The sequence below is a fragment of the Episyrphus balteatus genome, chromosome 3 (genome assembly GCF_945859705.1).
Source record: "Episyrphus balteatus chromosome 3, idEpiBalt1.1, whole genome shotgun sequence".
Taxonomy (NCBI): Eukaryota; Metazoa; Arthropoda; class Insecta; order Diptera; family Syrphidae; genus Episyrphus; species Episyrphus balteatus.
Window position 1 is genome coordinate 107,847,603 of NC_079136.1, and position 25,096 is coordinate 107,872,698.

Below are 25,096 nucleotides of genomic sequence, written 5' to 3' on the forward strand. Positions count from 1 at the left end.
TAGGTGTATACAAAACTTTAAGTAAGAGCGTCCTTTAACTACAATTTTGTTATCTTCATAAAACTAAACTGATTAAAATTATTTGAATCCTCTAAGAAATAATAATAATCAATTTTATCAAAAAAAACAAAACCGACTTCCATGATTCAAAACGGGGTTTTATGGTTTTTCTAATAGTTCCTATGGCTTAAACTGAACGAAATTGAAATGGGACCATATTGCAGCCACTAGGTTTCCAATACAAAAAGAATTATCAAAATTGATTCACTCTGTCCAAAGTTATGCGGTAACAAACATAAAAAAAAAAAAAAAAAAAAATACAGACGAATTGAATACCTCCTCCTTTTTGGAAGTCGGTAAAAATAATACCTATAAAGTTACAAAATAGAGCTTGAACAAAACCATACTTTTCTAAAGGATTTTCCCGAAGTGAAAATTGCATTGGACCGTCACGTTTTTGAAATACTTGAATATTAACTGGTAGAAAACGTTATTTTTCGGTACTTTTTTAGAAAACTAATTCTTGAATGTCAAAAAGTCATACTAGTATTTTATTGTATAAAATATATTTATATCTTTTCAAAGATTATTGCAAATAAAAATTTATATTTCAAAATCTTAGAGGTTAGCAAATGACAATTTGTGACTTCTGAATTCAGAACACTAAATTAAAAAAAATCGCATAGCAAAGTTCTTGCTCTCGACTTTTTTGTTAGTCGAACAATCATATTAAATTCATAATCAAAACAACAATTCTTACTATCTAAAAACTTTTCACAATTTTTGCATCATCTAAATTTTTATTATTTTCAAAATTTCACTGCGTTCTGCTTGGGACTTGCTGAATTCAATTGGGGCAGTTGTGCCACTTTATGGAAATTGCATTTATTTTATGCACTTTCTGCCAACAAAAATGCCTTATGACATTAAATATAACATCCACGCATATTTCTTATCATAGTGGAAACCTTTGACACAGCAGCCCAGTGGAGAGATACATAAAAATTCAGATAATAAGTCGAAAAGGAGCGTGTTATTTTCTTGTTCTATACCTTTTATATGTTCCTAACTGATTTTCTTCAAATAAAACTTAACTCACCCACAACCTGCGCAACATAATTTGGCTCATCAGCTCAGCGATTGCAAGATACACACAAATTCCCCAAATAAGTCGAAGGAAACCGTCTTATTCTACCTTTTTTTCTTCCTATGAAAAATGAAACTTACCTCAAGCAGACACTGACATGCGCACTGAGCATTCATTAACCCAGAGCGAAAATTATGAGAGATACATAAAAATTCACCAAAAAGTAAGACGAAGAATATCGTCTTATTTTCTTCCATAAGAAAGCGTGTATTAAACAGAGAGGTCACAAGGGCAGTAATAAGTAAATGAAAAAAGAGGAAAAAAAACAAATTTGTTCTATTGTTTATAAGACGGCATTTTTCGGGTTACCTTTTTTTTGCACTAGTTTTGTGTTTGTTTATGGAATGAGTTGAAAAGCAGATAGGTGTGTAGAGTAGAACTGAAAGAAGAGTATTTGAAATAATGTTGACAGCGTGTGCAGATGTTGATTGAAATTATATTCATGTTGCCAGAAGTTATTGTTGTTGAGTTTGAGAATTTCAAAAGGTAAGACGGAAATAATCGAGTTATATGAACCCTTCGCCACTGAAATCTACACAATTTAAAGAAAAAACAACAAAAAAGACCAAGAAGTTAAAAAAAAAGAAAACACAACAAGCAACTTGACCAACCTATTAGGCGGATAAAACTTAAACTTAAATCTAGCTGCGGATAAGAAATTGACATTTTTTCCAGTATCGATACTCGATCGGAGAAAATTTCGGATAATCGGATAAATCAAGAGTCTCGAAGCTATGTTCGCAGAGTGCAATCTGCAACGTACTTAAAGTGCGTTCTTTTATTTAAGTTTATTTTGAATTAGTATTGGAACGCACACATAAAATTATTTCTACATTTCATTTATATACATATTTACCATTGATGAAAACTTAACCTACTCTAAACTTTAAATGCTTTTTAGTGAAATAAAATCAAGGAACAAGTCGCACATAATTATTATACGGTGTTTAATATTTTTCTGTAATGTCGTTTTTATTTGCAAAAGTATTTTTTTTTTCTTTCTAGCGCCATATTAAAAAAAAACTAAAAAAATTGTTTTTGACATCAAGAAATAAGTTGTCTGCATCATTGCTTTTAATTTTGGTATGCAGAAACTTTCAAAAAATGAGTTTGGATATGTCCACTTTTTTCAAATTTATGAATCTGACAGCTAGAAGTGGATGTAAAGTGAGGAAAAAGGGGAAAAGTCTCAGATTTCATGATCTGTTTGAGACTTTAGCCATAACAACAATGACCTAAAAAGTGAAAAAGTGGGAAATTTACAAAAGTAAAAATTTTTCTTTTATTTCTAGCGCTATTTGTTTTAGGAAAAAACTACAAAAATTGTTTTTTAAAACAAAAAATAAGCTTTCTGCATCATTATTTTTAATTTTGTGGACAGAAAAACTATCACAAAATGAGTTTGAAAATTTTCACTTTTTGACTTTTTGCAAAAAGTGGCCGTTGTAGTTATACCTTAAAGTTAAGTAAAAGTTATTTATACAAATTTTGACCCTTATTGTCAAAATTAAAAAAAGTCTTCCACATTTCACATATACGAATTTCAATTTCGATCTTTCGACCCTGCATATAAACGGGCCACCTATAAAAACTCCAAATTCATGAACGACGACTGTACCCAAATCTACGAACATATCCCAATATGTCAAAAACTTATCCGAAAGCAAAACCCAAATAAAAAATCAAACTTTGAACAAATGCAGATGGATGTACAAATGGAAAATAAGGAAAATCCATTTTTAGTAATTTAATTTGGTCTGTTTCATTTCTAACGTTTAAAAATCAATAAATTATGCGTAAAAACTACTCAAAAATAATCTTGAATAAAATTCGGTTTTGTTGTTTTTGTTTTATTATCTGACAGCTAGACAGCTGCGGATGGGCAACTGCGGATACGTTTTTTTGGGAAATACAATTTGGCTGCAGATAGCGATGCCAAAAAAACACGCCTAATACAATACAAATAAGAAGCAACATAAAGTCTGAGTATGATTCACGCTAGTTTGATCGAACTGGGACGTAGTGGTACGTCCCAAGGAATTGAAAAAGGTTTTTTTTTCCTCTGCGTGCGATATCTATGTAACTACATATATTATCTGTGCCTATAGTTATAAAAGCAAAACTAATCAAAATGATGTACTTGTACATATCTATATTCTTTTTTAAAGAGAAGTAATAATAAAACCAGTTTACCACATCATTAAATTACACAGGTCAACACGGGTTGTAACTTTGAAATTATGATACATACATTTATATTGATACTCATCTGGAAAACATTTTTTTTATTTGCTTTTGTAGTCTGCAGAGCAATTTCCAGCACCCAAGTAAATCTGTCTTTTACGAAAATTGTCGTGCGTAAGTTTCACAAAAACTCGAGAACGATTTGGCTGATTTTTATTTTCTTCATTTTAATGCTGTTTTCATTTATAAAACATATTCAGAAAAACCCTAAAAAAACAGGAAATTTAGGAAGAAAAAGAAAAATTAAATCGAAATTTTAGTTTTATTTGATTTTTTGTCATTGGGATGAAATTTTTTTTAATAATAATATTTAGGGCCGATTTTTCAATAGTCAGTTAAACAGTCAGTTAGTACCTATTCCTAAGGATAGAGAAAAAATCAATTTTTCAACAGGCAGATATAAAATAGAACAAAAACAATAAGATTTCTCTATGGTTTTCATCCAAGAAGGAAACCTTATTAAAACAATCGGGTTTTCCTTATTGTTTTAAAATCTGCAAGAAAAAAAAAAAAAACCATGACCAGGCTGGGAATCGAACTGGAGACTTCAAATCGTTAGTCGCCCACCTTACCACCTGAACCAACCTGCCATGAAAATATTGATTGCAATTTTTGTTCTAGTGCTAAGTTGCAAAAAAAAAATCAACTTTTCAGTCAAATTTTAATAAGATTTTCTCTATAAAAATAATAAGAAATCTCCTTAAAAAAACCTTATTAATCGTTGATTTTAATAAGATTTCCTTATGAAATGTATGGACGGTAAAACAATATGGCAATCTGTTAGTTTTTAGCGGGTCATATTTTTCTCTGTGTATTTATTGAAAAATTAAATTTATTTATTTAAGAGCCAAATTTTCAATCTTCTAATAAACAGTCAGTTTACTGTATGAATAAAGTTATTAGGCTCATAAACAATCAGATAAAAACATTGAATTTTTCAATCAAGAATAATTTATTCTACAGAATAAAAAAAAAATTGTCAAATTCAAAAATATTTAAAATTAAACGTCATTTTTATTCATGATTGTTTTTGTTTTCTTGTGTTCCACTGTATTTTTTTTTTCAAAATTCTTTCAAAACAGCTTTGACAACTGACACAATATTTTTAATGAGATAATTCCTTAGAATAATTTAATTGTCTCTGAAAGAAGCAGATAGTTTTATTCTTAGGAATAAGCTATATCTGCCTGTTGAAAAATTGATTTTTTCTCTATCCTTAGGAATAAGTACTAACTGACTGTTTAACTGACTATTGAAAAATTGGCCCTAAGAGCCAATTTTTCAATCTTCTTATAAACAGTCAGTTGACTGTTCGACGAATAAAGTTATTAGGCTCATAAACAATCAGTTAAAAACATTGAATTTTTCAATCAAATTCAAAAATATTCAAAATTAAACGTCATTTTTATTCATGATTGTTTTTTTTTTGTGTTCCGCTGTATTTTTTCAAAATTCTTTTAAAACAGCTTTGACATCTAACAGCTTTGTTGAGAATATTCCTTAGAATAATTTTTATTCGTCTCTGAAAGAAGCAGATAGTTTTATTCCTAGGAATAAGCTAATCTTCCTGTTGAAAAAATGATTTTTTCTCTATCCTTAGGAATAAGTACGAAATGGCTGTTTAACTGACTATTGAAAAATTGGCCCTAAATAGTATTTTTATTACATATTTTGTATCTTCATTATATACTTAGGTACATAGGCAAAATATATATATATTAACTTTAAACTTCTGAGAAAAAGCCTCTTAAAGTTCAGAAGAATCCACAAATTTCAAATAATTTTTTGTTTATGTTATCATATATTTAATTGGCAATCTGGAAGCAAAAAAAAGCAATCTGAAAGCGTTCAATTGGGCAAAACTGACAGTTCTGATTCTGAAAAAAAGGGAATTTCTCTTCTGGTTTTAAAAACAGAATCAGAAGCAGAATCACTCACACATTCATAGATTTAAATGTGAGATGTCACACTTGACCAAAAAACAAAAACAAATGAAATTTGGCGCGAATGCACATATGTGACACATTTCAAACCCAACCAATACATTCGCACCAAACTTCAGATTCTTCGGATTAAAAAAAAATTGTTCAATTGGGATTCCGAATCGAAGAACAATTCCGGATTGCCAATTAAAAACGCCATAAGTTAATTTGAAGTTGGAAAAAAATGATAAAATTTTTTTTTTTTAATTTGTACAAAATGCATTAATATGAGTTTTTATGAACAATTTTTGAAATTGGCGATTTTTGGCTCCAAGATTTCTAAAATTCGGCTCCTTGTCTCTAAAATTCTCGACAACGAAACGGGCTCCACGGCTCACAGTGCGTTGACCAGTGGACAAAAATAAAAAAATCAAAATAGGGCTTATATTCAACAATAATAAAACACAGTTGTTCACTGCTATATAAGATTCAAAAAGATTAGTGGTGTTTTTCATGATATTTTGATTATTCAAGCTAAGGTTCAAATTGATGTTTATAGTTTTTTTTAAGTGAAAACAAATGTTCTTGACTTTTTTTTGTTAATTATCAAAATGATTATCTGAAGATCAGGTGTGTATGTCAATTTGTTTTTGTAAAGTGAAATTAGTATTTAAAAAATATAACCAAAAAAAAGTTTGGATGGTTATTCCGTAATTTTGAAAACGATAATCGAATCGATGATAATCGTTTTACAGTTTGAGAATCTTTAAAGGTATTTTAAGTCAATTCTGATTCAATATTTCCAAAATAGTTTATATAAATAAAAGTTTTCGTATCCTTAGAAGTCGTATTAGTCTAGGTGATTAAGTAGTTCTCAATAATAATCGTCAATAAATAAACGATAGCTAAATAGGTCTCGTTTTTGGATGCAATATTTGTTTTTTGAAAAGTGTATATTAATTTTTTCCAATCATCGATTAGATTAATTTGCAAACTCCACTAACAAAAAAAAATATTAATGATTAATTTCTACGAATAACTATAATGTTAGAGTAAATTATTTTAATATGTGTAACAAAACAGTTTATGCATTTTCCAAAATTATATTCAATGTATGTAAGTTTTAACTTTTGGGTCATTAAACAATTCATATCGCATTAATTTTGGAAAATGAAAATTTTCAAAAATTATATAGGTACGATACGATTAAGAAGGCAACATAGAAAGAAATCAAATCCTTTGTCTCTTCCAATCCAAAGAAGCGTTCGTTTTAGTATTAGAAACTATTAATTTAAACAACGGCCGCCGTTCAATATACATTCCGGCTATATCTTGTATTAAAAAACAAATAGTTTTTCGCTACACATATTAAAATAATTTACTCTAACATTATGGTTATTTGTAGAAATTAATCATTAATATTTTTTTGTTTGTGGAGTTTGCAAATTAATCGGTGATTGGAATAAATTAATAAACACTTTTCAAAAATCAAATATTGCATCCAAAAACGAATAAATTCTCCAAAAACGAGACCTATTTAGCTATCGTTTATTTATTGACGATTATTGAGAAAATAAAAAAAAAAAAAAACAATTTCAATTTCTGGATTTGAACCTGGGTCACCCGAGTAAGAGGCAACTACTAAATCACCTAGACTAATACGACTTCTAAGGATACGAAAACTTTTATTTATATAAACTATTTTGGAAATATTGAATCAGAATTGACTTAAAATACCTTTAAAGATTCTCAAACTGTAAAACGATTATCATCGATTCGATTATCGTTTTCAAAATTACCGAATGACCCCCCTGTTTTTTGTGACTCAAAAATTAAATTTATATCAGAATATAGCAAGCTGTAGCAGAATCTTGTATGTCACAAGGTTCCCTTATATTTCTACTTTCTTATTTTGCTCACCTTTTTTGCTCATACTTGCTCATCTTCAAAATATTTACATTTTCGTAGACTCATTTTCAGTACTAAAAAATAAGAACTTTTTCGAAAAATTGGCTTAAATTGTAAAATTTTCAAACATAAAGATGCTTCATGAGTTTGTTTTTAGAAAACAAAAAGCTGTGGATACTAAAGCGCCTTTCAAAATATTTTGTTCCAAAATATCGGGGAATTTAATTGGACTTTTGTCATTTTTTGGATAATTTTGGATAATAGAAAATCTGAAATGTCGTTTTTTAACAGTTTTTGAGGTTATGTTCTTGAACGTGGTGATTTATTTTAAATAAATTTGTGACAGTTTCTAAAAGAACTAAATGTTTTCTTTTAAAGCCCGTTTTAATCTTTTCAATATCTTCTTTCTACTTTGAGAAATCTTAAGTTGAAGTCAACTTGTTTTGTTTATCTTCTCTATACAAAAAAATCGTATGTTTATTTGCGTTTCATAGAAAATCTCGAATAGTTTTTTGTCAATCGCTTTCAAATTTTGAAATAACGTTTTATTTGCATTTTCGTAAATTCTTATATCGATAAGGTTGGTAAGAACGCTATAATACACAGTAGAGCGTGGCTGGGTCAAGTAATTATATTAAAAATTTAGTATGCAGAAAAATATAATTTTTTTCTTGTTGAAAACAACATTTAAAATATTTTTAATTACATAAACAGCTTTTTGTTACTTGTGTATGGCTAAAAATTATTAAAAACATCGATTTTTCCATTTTTGTGATCCCCTTGAAGATGTTTCTCAAAAAATGAATTATTTTGAGTACTTGACTCGTAGCACATAAATGTGAATATCTCTGGTAATCGCAAACAGAAGCAGACCAAACTTTGCCAATATTAAGTATAGGCCTAAGGCAAAATAATATAAAAAATTATCGATATGATTTTATATGTTTTTTTTTTTAAATTAAGTTTAAAAATTAAACTTTTTTTTTTGGCCATTTATCAAAGAAATTTTAATAACTCATATATAATTTTATAAATTTAATTTTTTTTTGTTATACGTTTTATAACAACACTCAAATAAACAAAATAACATTAACAAAATTTTTCAAACAATTACCAAACGTGAAATATACACTCTCAAAGATTCCCATAAATTCCTAAAAAAAATATTTTCGATTTCCGAGGTACTCATGTTTCGGAGCTTATTTTGAATACATAACCTGGGTTATTTTCTAAGATAAATATGTTTTCATATGAGTTGACACTTCTAAATTATATTTTAATAGCAAAAATATTAATTTTTAACAAAAAAAAGTGATTTATCATAAGGGGACGACACACTGTGCGGCGGCTCAAATTAGTATGGAAATTATAATCACCGTGGAGCCGATTGCATATGTATTGGTGTGGTGAAAATCTCCACTCCGAAAAAACGGAGCCGAAGTCGTACCCGAGTCGGAGCAGCGAAAACCTACCAGAAAAAGGAACAAAAAAAAGAAATGACTATTCGCATTTGCGACCAAAAAAAGAACAAGATTTTTTTTCGCTGAAATTGTTTTATTTTATTTTTTAACTTTCACAAACAAAATTTTTTTTATTATTTTCAAGCAAGCGGCAGGTGATGTTGATGTTATCCCACAAATTTTCTCTGTTGTTGTTCGTGGGTGGTGGTGGTGTCAGGCTGCAGGAGAAGATGATTTCCTACGAAAACACACAAAGTTTTTAATTAATAAAATTGCTGCGGAAGCACACTAACCAACATTTCAGCGATGCATACCTTTGGTGCGTTCTTTTATTCGACAATGTTAACTATTGTTAACAATAGTTAACTTTCATCGTTCCTAAATGAGAAAAAAGTTACAAAGTGTAACATCGTGACGTCACAACATCGTTCCTAAATCCAGTGTTGAAGTGTCAAATAGTTACATTTTGTTACTTTTTCCAACTCAGCTCCTGGACTTGAGTTTCAATGTTAATCTGTCAAACACAACTAAATGCGGAAGAGAGGGGACGATGTGAGAAGAGAATTTCGTTTGTTTCCATATTTGAAATTATTGAATGCATATTTTTGTTTCAATTTGCTAAGAATTCAATTAAAAAGAATTATTTCAGTACCAAATTAATTCTTTCTTGTTTATTCATTCATAAAATTAATCTCAAAAAATTTTGTTTTGACAGATCAACAAAATGTAACATTAGTCGTTCCTAAATCAAAGTTAACATTTTGTAACAAAATCTAACAAAAACAAATACAACGATTTTTTAGACATAACAACAATAGTTAACTTTATTCAATAAAAGAACAGACCACTTTTTTTGGGTTAAAATATTATTTAAAATAATTAAATAAAACTAAGAGACACGACATAACAGACTTTGCAAAAAAATAAAATGAAGCTTTTGTTATTCTGTTGCCTTTGTCTTTCCTTCGTCAATTTTCACCACACGTTTCTCCTTCGATTTTGTGTTCATACACAAAAAATTATCTATGTGCGAGTAAAATGGCGTGCCCAAATCGAGAAATCAAACAGAACTCCGTTTTCTTGCTTGAAGGGAGGTTTACAGGTTACACAGATTTCGTATGGTCAAAATCGACGACAAAGCGTGATTGTGTTTCTGCTTTAATTCTTCCACATTTTTTTTGATATATAAAAAACTTTTCACCACACTATTCTTTAGTACGAATGTGATATTACTCGCGACTAGTAAATAAATAAATCAAATATAATTTATAAACGAACTTGATAACGTCATTACGATAAGCTGTTATTATTATTTAGGAATTATTTGCTAGTTTAAACATGACAACCAAAGCCAGAGTATGGGGAACATTATGCAACGGTAGGCTGCTATAAATATTGTTTACCTTACCTTTTTCATTTCATTAATTTTTTTACATTAATTTGTTTACATTAAAAAACCTTTGCTCTTTTTGGGGATTCCATTAAAGGTGAATACGAAATTATAACTTTGGAAGATGATGACGTTGATGAAGCATTGCAAGTAAGTATTTCAAAATAATTGCACCAAACCAACTACAAAACAATATCTATTTGTGTGTATTTTTTTGTTTAATTTTTTATTGTACTATCATAAAAACTGTATAATGACGATACACATATAACATAATATATGTACCTATATGTACATATAATAAAATCTTTTAGGCTATGATATAATATTTGTATGTGTGAAGTAGATCTAGAGTAGAGCCCACAGCAAATTTTTGAAGCATACCAAAATGTAAATATGTACTAAGTTCTATAGCTATACAGTTTGTCCCAAAAGTAATGGATCAAACGAAACCAACTTAAGGGCTATCAGAATTGGTAACTTGTTCATCCCAAATCCTTACGATTTTCGATTCGATGCATTTCTTGTGGAATTTCGAAAAATCTCTACTCTGCAATAGTATTTTGCTGACTCCGCCCATAATTGATTTTTTGTTTTTTACAATTCCTTCACAAAAACATTGCCTAATAATAAGAGAGTAATTCCATGTGAAAAGAATATACGAAAAATATCTATGTCATAAAATCTTTTTGTGTCATTTTTTACCGGTTCCTTAGCTCAAAATATGAACTTCTGTATATAAATAATCCCCCAAAAAAATTAGCAAGTGAGTAGAATGAATTAATTCCCTAAGTCACTCAATTTTTGAGAGTAAAAAAAAACATGATCTTAAATTACTTTTTTGCATATTTCTTGCGACTTTATACATAATTGAATGAATGTTTTTTTCGCATTTGTAGGGTGATATTTAGACCTTTCCAAAACCGTTATTAAAAATGAAATTAGTCCATTTTAAGCTGATCTATTACAAAAAAGGTGAAAAACCATTTTTTTATTTTTTTTTTCAAAACTGTTTTTGAAGTAAAAAATTATGATCTTTTCAATAAAAATAGTTTCGTGATGATTTTTTCACTTTTAAGCTGTTTTTTTGCAATTTTTTATTTTGACGATTCAAATTTTTACATAAGACGATAATGAGGCTCGGCACGAGTACGATAACTTAGGCGGCAAGAATTGATAACGGTATTTTGTAGAGGAGTTCAATACAATTACTTTTTTTCTATGGGAGGTGGGGTCTATCTCCCCTCGTTTAGGCGGGAGGGGCAATTTTCTAAAATATGACGTAAAATACTAAAAAAATTATTAAAAACCAACGGCAATACTTACAGTTATAATTGATATTGTAATGTTTTATTCCGGGTTCACAATAAAACTTATTTAATTTCCACTTATATTTCCGTTCAAATAAGAACACTTTTTATTTCAACTCAATTTACTTTTATTATTCGCTCAAACAAACACACTTTTAAATCACTTTATTTACTACTAACAATTCGCAACACCTTATTTCATTTTGTACTGTACTCTTTCACTTTCAAGATTAAACTGTCTCCGGTCGGTGTCTACGTTGCCCTTTTATACCGGAATCCCTGCCTCTCGAAACTTCCTTTCCAGGAAGGGGCACTTCATACTTCCAGTCTAGTGGGATATTTTTAGATGTGTTCAGTGGGATATTTTTAGATGTGTTCAGTGGGATATTTTGAGATGTGTTCAGTGGAATATTTTCTTAATTACTAAAGGTCCGTTCAAATTTCTACCTTTGCAGTAGTAGGTAGTGTGTTCAGACTTTTATCTTAAAAGTAGTTCAGTAATTCATCGTTACAATATCTTTCTGAAAAGCCAGAATTGTACACTTAATTCTAGTTTTTAAATCAAAAATTATTTCAATTAATTTTTCTCGAAATAATCAACTTCAAAGTCAAAATTTGCACAAAAAAGTTTTAAAAAAACACATTACATACTATTTTTGCCAAGACTGTCATTTTAAATATGAAATTAATCAATGAAATAAACTGCATCAATCAATTTCTTATCAAATACTGAAAACCAGATGCTTCTATGCCTTCTAGTTTTTGAGAAAATTGAAAATAAGAAAATTATCTTTTTATTTCATTGATTAATTTCATATTTAAAATGACAGTCTTGGCAAAAATAGTATGTAATGTGTTTTTTTAAAACTTTTTTCCCCAAATTTTGACTTTGAAGTTGATTATTTCGAGAAAAATTAATTGAAATAATTTGATTTAAAAACTAGAATTAAGTGTACAATTCTGGCTTTTCAGAAAGATATCAATTATAACTTTAAGTATTGCCGTTGGTTTTTAATAATTTTTTTAGTATTTTACGTCATATTTTAGAAAATTGCCCCTCCCGCCTAAACGAGGGGAGATAGACCCCACCTCCCATAGAAAAAAAAATAATTGTATTGAACTCCTCTACAATTCCGTTATCAATTCTTGTCGCCTAAGTTATCGTACTCGTGCCGAGCCTCATTATCGTTTTATGTAAAAATTTGAATCATCAAAATAAAAAATTGCAAAAAAAACAGCTTAAAAGTGAAAAAATCATCACGAAACTATTTTTATTGAAAAGATCATAATTTTTTACTTCAAAAACAGTTTTGAAAAAAAATTAAAAAATGGTTTTTTTTGAAAAAAAAATAAAATGTGTTTTTCACCTTTTTTGTAATAGATCAGCTTAAAATGGACTAATTTCATTTTTAATAACGGTTTTGGAAAGGTCTAAATATCACCCTACAAATGCAAAAAACATTCATTCAATTATGTATAAAGTCGCAAGAAATATGCAAAAAAGTAATTTAAGATCATGTTTTTTTTTACTCTCGAAAATTGAGTGACTTAGGGAATTAATTCATTCTACTCACTTGCTAATTTTTCTGGGGGATTATTTATACAGGGTGTCCCAAAAGTTGACGTCGAAATGAAAACAGGTGATAGGGTAGGTGGTGACCGTTATCAGAAAAATAAAAAAATCTTAGTCGAGTATTTTAGAAGTTATAGGCATTTGAAAAAAAATCGAAAAAATGGTGACCCTGTGACAGTTTTTTAAGTGCCGTGATTACAAATCTTAATTTTTCTCAATTATTTTTTTTCTTACGTAATCTTGAATAACCCTGCTAATAATTGCGTTCAAAAATTTTAACACAGCAACATCAGTTTTAAAGCAATTAGCGCTTTTTTGCCCAACTATGTACTCAAAATTTTTACATGACCCTAATTCAATGTGCTGTAGTGTAAAAAAAATGTACTAAGAAAATTTGGCAAGTTATCTTAAAAGTTGGCGTGTTCAATTCTCTTTTCAAAATGGTACAACATTATTGAGAATATTCCATAAATAACGGAAAAAAAATTTTTTTCTTAAGAAACCCGATTTTTTTTAACTAGCTAATTTTTCCATTTTATTTTTTTTTACCCTTTCAAAGCTGAATTTATGTTTTTCGCAGAAGTAAAGTGCTGATTTTTCAAAAGATAAAATTATTTTAATGAATTCTCAGAAAAGTAATTGTTGGTAGGCTACGTTTGACTATGGGTTTATGAATGAAAATAATGGAAAAACCAATCCTTTCCGTCATTTGACCGGAAATGGCGGCCGTAAAAGACACGCGTACCCAAAGCAGGTAGGTACGCAATAAAACTTTCTTAAAAGGGTTAAAATTTGGGATACCTACAAAAATATGATATTGTTGTGGTATTTAATGATTGCATGAACTTTTGACTTCTCTAGAAAGGCGTTAGACCGAATAGTTCTTTATTGCTTTCTTTTTACTTCATTCAAATTTGTATGTTGTTGGTACAACATTTGGCGTGATTTTTCTAACTGTGTTGGATACTTTAAAGACGAACACTTGCATTTTTATTCAATTGAGTTTTGGTAGCCTTCTCGTTTAGTAAAACCGATTCGATCCTTGAATAATTTTGCTATCCTTTGGACTTATGTACATTCTGGCTAATATCATCATTCATCACCATGCCACGGTATTACACTGCGCAAGAATATGCGAACATGCACCTTATTTATGGAGAATGCAGAGGTAGTGCTTGCGCTGCAGCTAGACTTTACCGTGAGAAATATCCAAATGCTGAGCGTTATCCGGATCATCGGGTGTTTGTGAATTTACATCAGTCACTCACAGAAGGTCGATTTCCGTACCAAAGAATTAGTGACGGCAGGCCCCTCATGCCCTACGAGGACGAAGTTCTTCTGTACGTGGAATTCAAACAAGAACAGGAATATCCAAAAGTACATCACACCGAATTCTGAAGAAAAATCAGCTGCATCCATACCATGTTCAACGAGTGCAAAGTTTACTACCCCGAGATTACCCTGAAAGAGTTGCATTTTGTCGAACGATGTTACAATGGTACAGGGAAGATCCACTATTCTTAGACAAAATTCTGTGGTCCGATGAATCAACCTTTAAAAAGGATGGATACATGACCCTGCACAATCTGCACGAGTGGCATGTAGAAAATCCACATTTGATACGAGAAGACAAGTCGCAGTATCGCTTCAAAATTAATATGTGGACTGGAATTTTGAATGGTAAAATTATTGGACCATTTGAGCTTCCAGAAAACTTGAACGGCGAGGTTTATTTAGACTTTTTACAAAACCACTTACCAAATTTATTGGAAGATGTGCCACTTCACATTTATGGAGATATGTGGTTTCAACAAGACGGCTGCCCAGCGCATTATGCTCGCTCAGTGAGACAATTCCTTGATGGAGAATACCCAGGCAGGTGGATAGGGCGGTCTGGTGCAATTTCTTGGCCAGCCCGTTCACCTGACTTAAACCCTCTGGATTTTTTTCTTTGGGGGGCAGTAAAAGAGAAAGTCTACTCAAAACCGATCCAAAACTTAGCTGAACTGCGCCAAAAAATCACGGAGGCTATAGCAGACGTTAACTCAAGAAGATTCGCTCGTCTTATTAAGCGATCTTTTTTAAGAAGATGTAGGTCTTGCATTGCCGTTGAAGGCAAACAATTTGAACACTTGTTATAGCTAGTCTAAATAAAGGTTTGATGTAATTTTTGTTGAAAAATTTAGTTTTACTATCGCCATTTCCGGTCAGACGTTGCTTGCCAACAATTACTTTTCTGAGAATTCATTAAAATAATTTTATCTTTCGAAAAATCAGCACTTTACTACTGCGAAAAACATAAATTCAGCTTTGAAAGGGTAAAAAAAAATAAAATGGAAAAATTAGCTAGTTAAAAAAAATTGTGTTTCTTAAGAAAAAAAAAATTTTTTCCGTTATTTATGGAATATTCTCAATAATGTTGTACCATTTTGAAAAGAGAATTGAACACGCCAACTTTTAAGATAACTTGCCAAATTTTCTTAGTACATTTTTTTTACACATTGAATTTTTTTTGCACATTGAATTAGGGTCATGTAAAAATTTTGAGTACATAGTTGGGCAAAAAAGCGCTAATTGCTTTAAAACTGATGTTTTTGAACGCAATTATTAGCAGGGTTATTCAAGATTACGTAAGAAAAAAAATAATTGAGAAAAATTAAGATTTGTAATCACAGCACTTAAAAAACTGTCACAGGGTCACCATTTTTTCGATTTTTTTTCAAATGCCTATAACTTCTAAAATACTCGACTAAGATTTTTTTTATTATTTTTCTGATAACGGTCACCACCTACCCTATCACCTGTTTTCATTTCGACGTCAACTTTTGGGACACCCTGTATACAGAAGTTCATATTTTGAGCTAAGGAACCGGTAAAAAATGACAAAAAGATTTTATGACATAGGTATTTTTCGTATATTCTTTTCACATGGAATTACTCAAGAAAGAATTATTTTTAATTAATCCAAATATTTTTTATTTCATTCGCCATTTCGCTGCAAATTAATTAACAGTTCCAAGTTTTATAAAAACTCAATTTAATACTTTTATTTCAAAGCAGCACGCCGAAAAAAATTTGTATAGTGTGACACTTTAGTTCATTTCAGTTTCAGTGATCAATAAATTAAGTTCATAACACGCTACTGAGCTAGTTCTAAACTATATAGTTCATTTTAGTCCAATTTAGTTTAATAAGTCCATTCTTCTAAAAATTAAAAAAAAACATTACTAGACTTTGACACAGCCTATCAAGCTTTTTTTTTAACTAAAACACTTCAATAGTTCAGTTCAATAAGTTTCATTTCATGGTACACATGTTTCTTTTTGGAATATATTTCGGAAAATATTGAATCAAACTAATCGAAAATTTGTGAAGATGTGCAATGGTTTATTAGTTTCGTGTTTTGAATGTTTTGCAGTGGTTATTCGTTTCTGAAAAAAAAGTTTTATATCAAAAGGTGCTAGGGTCAATGTGGGTAAATGTAAACAATTTCATGTCTTTTTTTTTCTTTTGACTTTAGATTTTAATATGTTTTCACGGAACAACTTGACATGTATCTTCAAATGCAAATATGAAATGATGGCAATTCTTCTTTATAAATATAAACAAATATTTCCCAAATTGTTTAAATTACTGTCAAATATGGCATCGGCATGTTTACAAATACCCTACCATGTTTCTGTTTTTTTACAAATTCGGGGTAAATGTAAACGGTGGTTTAAAATTTAGAATTTCCTCTTTATCATTGAAAAATGTTCAAGAAGGTATTTGACAAAAACTTTTTCAAATTCCAATAAAATTTTTTGTTTTCTTCCTTTCAGTCTTTATATAAGCACCCAATATGCATCCTGAGCAGCTCTGAACGTCATATATTTTTTTTTTGTCAAAGACCGATTTTGAAACATTATCCACTGAAAATGATTGTGTTAGCTGCTTTAAAATGTGACTCCGCGGCACTTTAGCAATAGTAATTGACTAAAAATACTTTATTTTTATTAAAACCAATAATTTCAGCAAAAATATATGTTTATATTTACCCCCAGAATACGTTGTTTACATTTACCCATTATGAAAAATATTCTGGGGTAAATGTTACACATGCAAATCGACATAAATGTCCTGTATTTTAAAATTTGTTTGTTTCATATAGAATCTACATCAAAATTAAAAACTAAAAAGTATTTGCAAATTATACTGGCTTAATTGAATCAGCAAAAATATTTAATTTTTCTGAAAGACTTGTTTGGCACTTTAAAAAATTATCTTTCACGGAAAATACGCTCGTCGAATGAATTCTCTCTTGACAGCAATGAGCTTGACGTATTAGTTAAAAGATACATGCGTCCGCGATTTGTTCTTATGTATGCATCAAAGAGATTTAACTGAAGATTGTTATGAGCCATGTTTTCATTTACCCCTGTTTACATTTACCCACATTGACCCTATGACCTCGAAAATGCCACATTTGGAAAGTGGAGGGTAATGTGGTACACATAGGTCTGCTAATGTGGTTTACTTTTTTCCAATACAATATTATATATTTTATGAGTGTCTTAATTTTTTAAATAACCAATAAAGATATTTTTATTTGTTTTTATTAAGAATGAAAGAAAAAACAACAGAAGATTAAAAATTACTTGTGTTTTTGTTAAATTTAAGATAAAATATTTATTTCATTGATGGCATATTCTAAAGGAGTTTACTATACCACATTAGAGTATTGTTAGTATACCACATAAGCGAAAATAGTGATATTGTACAAAAAACTAAAAAAATATATTAAAAGTTAGATTTGAACCAAACTCATATCGAAATCACGTAAATCAATAGCAAACTGTTCTATTTAAAAAAAATATTTTTGTAAATATTGCTTTGCAAACGCTTGGAAACGCATTTTGCAAAGCTCCCAAAAAAAGTCCACGTAACCGTTTATTAAGATTTAACAATTTTTTGAAAAGTATGGAATATTTTCGTGCATTTTTCGTTAAACAAAAGTTGTCACCTATTGCTTCAAAAGACGTCCTTCTATTATCTTTAGTTTCTTAGAAAACAATGTGTACCACATTACCAACCTATACCACATTACCAGAACTTACTCTAGTACTCTTTCCTTGTCTTAAGACAAATTTGCTGATTAAATCTTCCATAGCTGAACAAGATCAAGATTTTCTGCTTCTATTTATAAAATCGATAAGTCCGATAACCGTCAATGTCCCATAGATGTTGTGAGATATTTTTTAATATTTTGGCTTGAAATTGTTCTTTCAGCTTTCCTGGTAAACGGAAGGGTCAACAAACCTTAGACAAATTTTAACCAAGAATATACAATTCGATAACCATTAACTCAACTTTATGGCGGAATAAAAAAAAATCCCAGAAATTTTAGCTAGTAAAATGAGAGTTTGTTTTGTTAATAAAAGTTAGCTCAAAAGACACCTTTCAATATCAAAAATATCTATGCGAAATTAAAAAAAAATTGTTTTGGTAAAAATTTAAAGCTGCCGGGACTCTGATGAATTGCTAAAACCTCGATTTTGCTGCTCGATTAGTTTTCTACTAAACCGGGGATGAAAGCGATTCATCTCGGTCTAGGTTACTTCAAAATCTGCAGAAAAATTTTAGAATTTTGCATTTTTGCATATTTTGAAAACTTACTTGATAAGAAGCAATTCTTGCGTGCGTGTAATTAATTTTCAAGAATAGAAGATACCTACAGTTTACCGCCGAATCCGAACTTCTAAGCAGAGATGCACTTTTTCAAGACAATGGCCGTTTTTTATTATCACTTGATCCATATATATCATTAATTAAAATGTATTACAACAACTACATGAGATCTTGCTTTTCATCAGGATCACACAGAAAAAAATATGACCCGCTAAAAACTAACAGATTGCCATATTGTTTTACCGTCCATACATTTCATAAGGAAATCTTATTAAAATCAACGATTAATAAGGTTTTTTTAAGAAGATTTCTTATTATTTTTATAGAGAAAATCTTATTAAAATTTGACTGAAAAGTTGATTTTTTTTTGTAACTTAGCACTAGAACAAAAATCGCGATCAATATTTTCATGGCAGGTTGGTTCAGGTGGTAAGGTGGGCGACTAATGATTTGAAGTCTCCAGTTCGATTCCCAGCCGGCTCATCGTTTTTTTTATTTTTTTGCAGATTTTAAAACAATAAGGAAAACCCGATTGTTTTAATAAGGTTTCCTTCTTGGATGAAAACCATAGAGAAATCTTATTGTTTTTGTTCTATTTTATGTGGTCTTTTTTTCTCTGTGCACGAATCGTGATCTTGCTTTTCATCAGGATCACGAATCGTGATCTTGCAAGATCTCATGTAGTTGTTGTAATACATTTTATCTTGCTTTTATCAGGATCACGAATCGTGATCTTGCTTTTCATCAGGATCACGAATTGTGATCTTGCAAGATCTCATGTAGTTGTTGTAATACATTTTAATTAATGATCTATATGGATCAAGTGATAATAAAAAACGGCTAATGATACTCTTGGAAGCTTTGTCAATGCTACGAAAGAGGTAGTATCCCTGAAAAAAAAAAACTTTTTAGTTTTTGGTTATGAAGGCTGAGAATCGAACTCACTACCTCAGGCGCCATAACCTTAAATATTTCAAAAAGAGTTGAGCTACAAAATTGGGGTTTGCACCGTTTTTTTTTTCTACCAGTTTTATTGGTCCTTGTTTTATTGCATCAACGGAAATAGTTTATCTGTTTCTAATGTGTCGAAGATACTATTGAGAACATGAAAGCACTAAAATCCTTGTTGATTTTGACCCATCGAAATATCCAGGCTGCAATAGTAAACGTTGACTTCAAAGTACGATTCTGGATTTAAAATTATTACTTAATTACTTCTGCCAATTCATGTTATGTTCCTGCTTTTATTTTTGAAAACATGTCTCACTTCCCAAAAAGAAAATGCTTTCTTTCTCTAAGACATTTTGTTCATGCTGAAAGAGTTTGGAAACAGGATTTATACAATTTCAAACACAATAATCTCAGGTCTCTAAAATGTTTCATTTTTTTTTTACATTCGTTTCGTTGAGACACAAACAAAAACCTATCAAAAAGACACATGTACAAAAAATGGTTATCAGAAAATTTTTATTACTCAATTTTTTTAGGGGCCCCCTATATCTCGGGGGCCCTGTTACATGGATACAGCTGGTTCAGCGGAAGCTACGCCCCTGCATTCTACATATAAAATAAACATCAAGTGAAGCGTGGGTGTTATGCTTGGGGGTGTGTGGGTGCAAATGCGTAAATGCGTGAATGTGCGTGTGTGAGAATGCAGTGGATGTGCGTGAATGTGAATGCAGTGGATGTGCGTGAGTAAAAACCTGTTTTGTACTGGCGACGCACAGTGTGTAATTTTGCCAATCTAGCGGAACTTTAATCAAAAATAAATGTCTCTCAAATGCGACAAAATTGGTATCATATGAAAGGTAAAACCTCTGGCAATAGAGTGTTAAAAAAAAAAAACAAGAAAACAACTGTATTTACCGTTCCACAGAATCACAAACATCAGCTTGGTTCAAGAGAAAAAAAAATTGAAGCTCATTGCTTTTCTTGTGTCAAGCTGATAACAGCGTGGTCAAGTGGAAAATAAGTTGTGTAAATTAAATTTATTTTATTTATTTTTGGTAATATATTATAACTTCTCAGGGTAAGTAATTTTTTTGTGCACTTACAAATAAAAAAAAAAAGTCGTTTGTTTGAAGTCCTTAAAAGTGATGTTTTTTAATTGTGTTCTGTAACTTTGTGAAGCGTTTTAAAAATGTATCCTCGTGTATATTTCGTGTTATTGGGTTTAAAATCTCCGTTGGTATATTCTGTGTTAGAATTCGTTTACTTTCCATGCTTTAGACTGCTGACCCCATACAAAATTTTTTTTTTTGTTCAGGTACATAGGCCAAAAACCAATTTTTTGATCTTTTGAAAAATCGCACATCACATTTTTACAAATTGAAAATGACTTTTTTAGATTCTTGTTGGCAAAATAAGACAAAAAGATTAAATAAAATTTTTCGATATTTTGCTTCGTTTTCGAAATAGAGACAGTTTAAGAACCAACTCCCAAAATCGTTTGCTCGATGTCGGCTCTTCCCCACCCATTGTGGTACATTTTGTACTCGTATACCACATATTGGACATATAGTTAGATATATAATTTTGAAAATCAATAAAACCCTTGTAGAAATACAATACTAAACAAAATTAAGCTGGTTTGCATCAAAAAAATTAAGTTTACTTGGAATTAGAATTAAGTACTGCTAGATTGGCAAAATTGCACACTGTGCGACGATAACAGAGCCAGGCAACCGTCAGAGACGTTTAGCCTGTCTACAGTCTTATGTGACGAAGAATATATATAGAGGTGAAGAGCCAGGCGACCAAAGAATTGTTCAGCCTGTCTACTTATCTCTACGATGATTAGCGAAAGCTAAAATACTCAAATTCTATCAAAATAAAAAAACAATAGTAACTCCAACGAAAAGTTGTATGTTTACCATTAAGCTTTATTAGACAGAATGCGACTTCTACTGATTTGCTGCGGCCTTTTATACTGTACAAGGCGGCAGCACATTACAATGGTTATGTTTTATAAAATGTGTTGTTTTTGTGTTTCTGTTTTTCTTTTGTTAGCACTTTTAAATTTACATGGTTTGTCAAAATGTGTTTGTTAAAATTAACAAAAAAAAAATGATTAAAGAATTTAAGTAATTAATTTTAAATGTATACATGTTTAAATGTTTTTTATATTATTTATGTTGTTAATGTTGATGTGTTTTAAGGATGACTGTTACAATCTCCCCCTCTGCCTCATGGAACGTCTCGGAAATGTGGCAGGATCATTTGTATTTGTGGTCTCAGGTGGAGTCATCCTTCTATTGGATTTTGGATCGATCATCTTTGCCTCGAAAATGGTTTGGGGTGTTGCAGATCTTTCTTCTCTCTTTCTTTTAGACTTTGAATCGGTCATTTTAGGCTCATCGTTAGGATTAGGGTTCACAGGTCGTCCTCTTTTTCTTCTCTTGCTTCCTTCAGAGTATCGGCTAGTTTAATTAAGTGTGGAGTGATCTGGGGTATGAAGTTTTCTGTTTGGACAATCGCTTTTAGATCATGATTGACGTCATCCGGCGTTCGTAATTCCCTTCCAAATGTCAAAAAGGCAGGTGAGAATCCAGTGCTTTCACATTTAACTGTATTCATCGCAAATCGTATAGCTGGGAGCTTGAGATTCCACATTGTGTGTTGATTTCCAACTAGGATTGAAAGTTGGGTTTTTAGATCTCGATTTTTTCTCTCGACTGGGTTTGCTTCTGGATGATATACAGGAGTGAACGATTGTTTTATATCCAGACAATAAGTTAACTTTTGCATCAATGCAGATATAAATTGTGTTCCGTTGTCACTGTGCAATCTTCGTGGAACTCCATACCGCAGGAAAATTTCATTTAACAGAGTTAGGGCACAATTTTCAGCAGTACCTTCTTTCAAGGGGAATAGCTCAACCCAACGACTACATAAGTCTTCGACAATTAAAATCCATTGATGTCCACTAGGAGTGGTGGGTAGCGGTCCAAAAAGATCTACTGCTATAACTTCAAATCTTTTCCTACTTGGGGTTGTTTGCAATAGACCGGCTGGTTTTAAATTTGAGGTTTTATAGCGTTGACATTCGACACAAACTTTGATATGTTTAGCAACATCAGATCTCATTCCATGCCAGTAATAGCGACTTGATATACGAGCCAATGTCTAATCCACACCATAATGTCCAGCAGTACAGTCATCGTGATACTTCTTCAGTATCATAGCTATCATTGACTTTGGTATGACGAGTTGGCCGTTTTCCGAATCTTCCTCAGAATAATACCGGTATAAAACACCATCCACAAGCATGTACCCTCTACTGGTCCAACGAAATAGGTTTTCATCATTGTTTTCGAATGAATCGATTATGAGTTTAAGATCAAAATCGGCAAGTTGGTTATCTCTTATCTCCTTCGAACCTGTTCTTGGTATATCAACAATAAATGAGCAAATTATACAATCCTCTGTATGCTCATTGTCGGGACATGGCGGTCGGGATAGAGTGTCGGCTACAGCATTGTTTCTACCGGGATTGTAACCTATTTCAATGTTATAAGGTTGTAACTGAAGTGCCCATCTGGCGAGTCTACCGGTCGGAGATTTCAGGCTCATAAGCCATTTTAAGGGTTGATGATCGGTAAGAATCTTCACTTCAGATCCTTCGATATATCCTCGAAATTTTTCGACTGCCCATACTACTGCGAGTGCTTCACGTTCCGTTGTCGAGTAATTTCGTTCTGCAGGTAGGAGTAAACGGCTTGCAAATTCAACAGGGTGTTCCATCTCGTTCTCCCCCTGGAGTAAAACAGCTCCGATAGCATAGCTACTGGCATAGGTTTTGAGAATGAATGGAATATCATCTTTTACTTGCTGCAAAATTGGAGAAGTTGTCAGAAGTTTCTTAAGATTATTAAACGCGTTTTGCTCATCGATTCCCCATTTCCAAACAACATTCTTTTTCGTCAAATTCGATAGTGGTTTCGATATATCTGCGAAATTTGGGATAAATCTTCTGTACCAGGAAAAAGTTTGCAAAAAGGATAACACTTGTTTTTGATTCTTGGGACTTGGGCGAAGTAGTATGGCATCAGTTTTTTCGGGATCAACCTTGAAACCATCGGGTGTCAAAATGTGACCAGCAATATCTGCATTTGTCTCGGTTAAGTTTGAACCCAAATTGCTTCAGACGTGCGAAAACTTTTTGTAGATCGTTAAGATGTGTTGAAAAGTTCTCGGAGCAGATAATTATATCATCCAGATATGCAAGGATCAGAATTTGTGGCAGTCCATTTCGAAATTGGCAATAAGGCGTTGGAACGTTGCTGGTGCGTTTCGCAATCCAAATGGCATTCGTTTGAAAACATAAGATCCAAATGGTGTTATAAAAGCAGTTTTAAGTTGATCTTCTTCTGCTACTTTAATTTGCCAATACCCAGAACGTAAGTCCAGTGTTGACATGTATGGCGTACTCTTCGCTGCGTGCAGAAGATCATCCATTCTAGGCAACGGATAGCGATCTGGTATGGTTATAGCGTTCAATTTGCGATAGTCGACGCATACTCTTATTTGTCCATCTTTTTTCGGGACCATGACCACAGGAAAGGCCCATGGGGAGTGTTTCTCTTCAATAATGCCTTTTTCAAGCATATCGTCAATCTCGGCTTTCAACTGTATTTTCCTTGCTGGTGATATTCGGTACGGTGGATTTGATATGGGTTTATGTGTTCCCGTATTGATTTGGTGTTCTATATTGGAAATAGGTGTTGTTATCTCTCCAAAAATTTCTTCTTGCTCGCTTAACATCTTTTCAAGGATTTTTCTATCACAACCATTGAGTGAATATCCTTCATCTGGGCTGAGTTGAATGTCTATCGAATTTAGGATGAACCAGTCATCAACATTTGAATCGGCTTTCTTAGGTGCACTAAAAAGATCATTTCCTCTTTCAGGTGTTTTCATCTGCTGAGGCAGCGCGTCAGAGAAGATTGCTTGGATGCTGTGCGGTGAGTAAGCATTGGATCGTTTGCGTTTTGGTGTACTTGGAATAGGGCTTATAATTTCATGGCTTTCAAGCCAAATATGCTGAAACTTGTTTGAGCTTTTCATCCTTTTCCAATATTTTGTGGTAATTTACTTTTGGAGTAGGTTTTGGAGTTTTAAAGGGGTTTTCTCGAGGTTCGATTTGAACCTTGTAATTACTTTTAGCCAATTTAAAATCAAACGTAGTTGCTCGGTCGTCAATGAAATAGTATGCTCTTTGAGCAATATTTAAAACAAGCCCACATTGTTCGAGAAAATCGATGCCTAATAACGTGCGATTTCCTTTGGCCTTTGGAAGGGCTATAAAACGAATTTTGAGTAGTCTTTTCTCAATAATGATATCTACTATAGTTGAATGAACGGTTTCTTTTTTCGTTATTCCATCAGCCAAAGTTATCTCTGCATTGACTTTTTGAAAAGGGCAACCCTTTTGGACAAGTTGTTGGTAAAGACGTGACCCTGCGACACTCGTTCG

At 31.4% G+C, this 25,096-nt stretch overlaps 1 protein-coding gene across 1 annotated transcript in view; it reads left to right on the forward strand.

Moving 5' to 3' along the window:
- The first annotated feature begins 9,891 nt into the window (after positions 1–9,891).
- LOC129914504 (uncharacterized) overlaps positions 9,892–25,096 on the forward strand; it is a 30,184-nt gene continuing 14,979 nt past the window's right edge. Inside the window, exons 1-2 of the mRNA XM_055993801.1 lie at positions 9,892–10,059; positions 10,169–10,221. Coding sequence (XP_055849776.1) covers positions 10,020–10,059; positions 10,169–10,221 — 93 coding nt within the window. The 5' untranslated portion in view covers positions 9,892–10,019. The remainder of the gene's footprint in view (positions 10,060–10,168; positions 10,222–25,096) is intronic.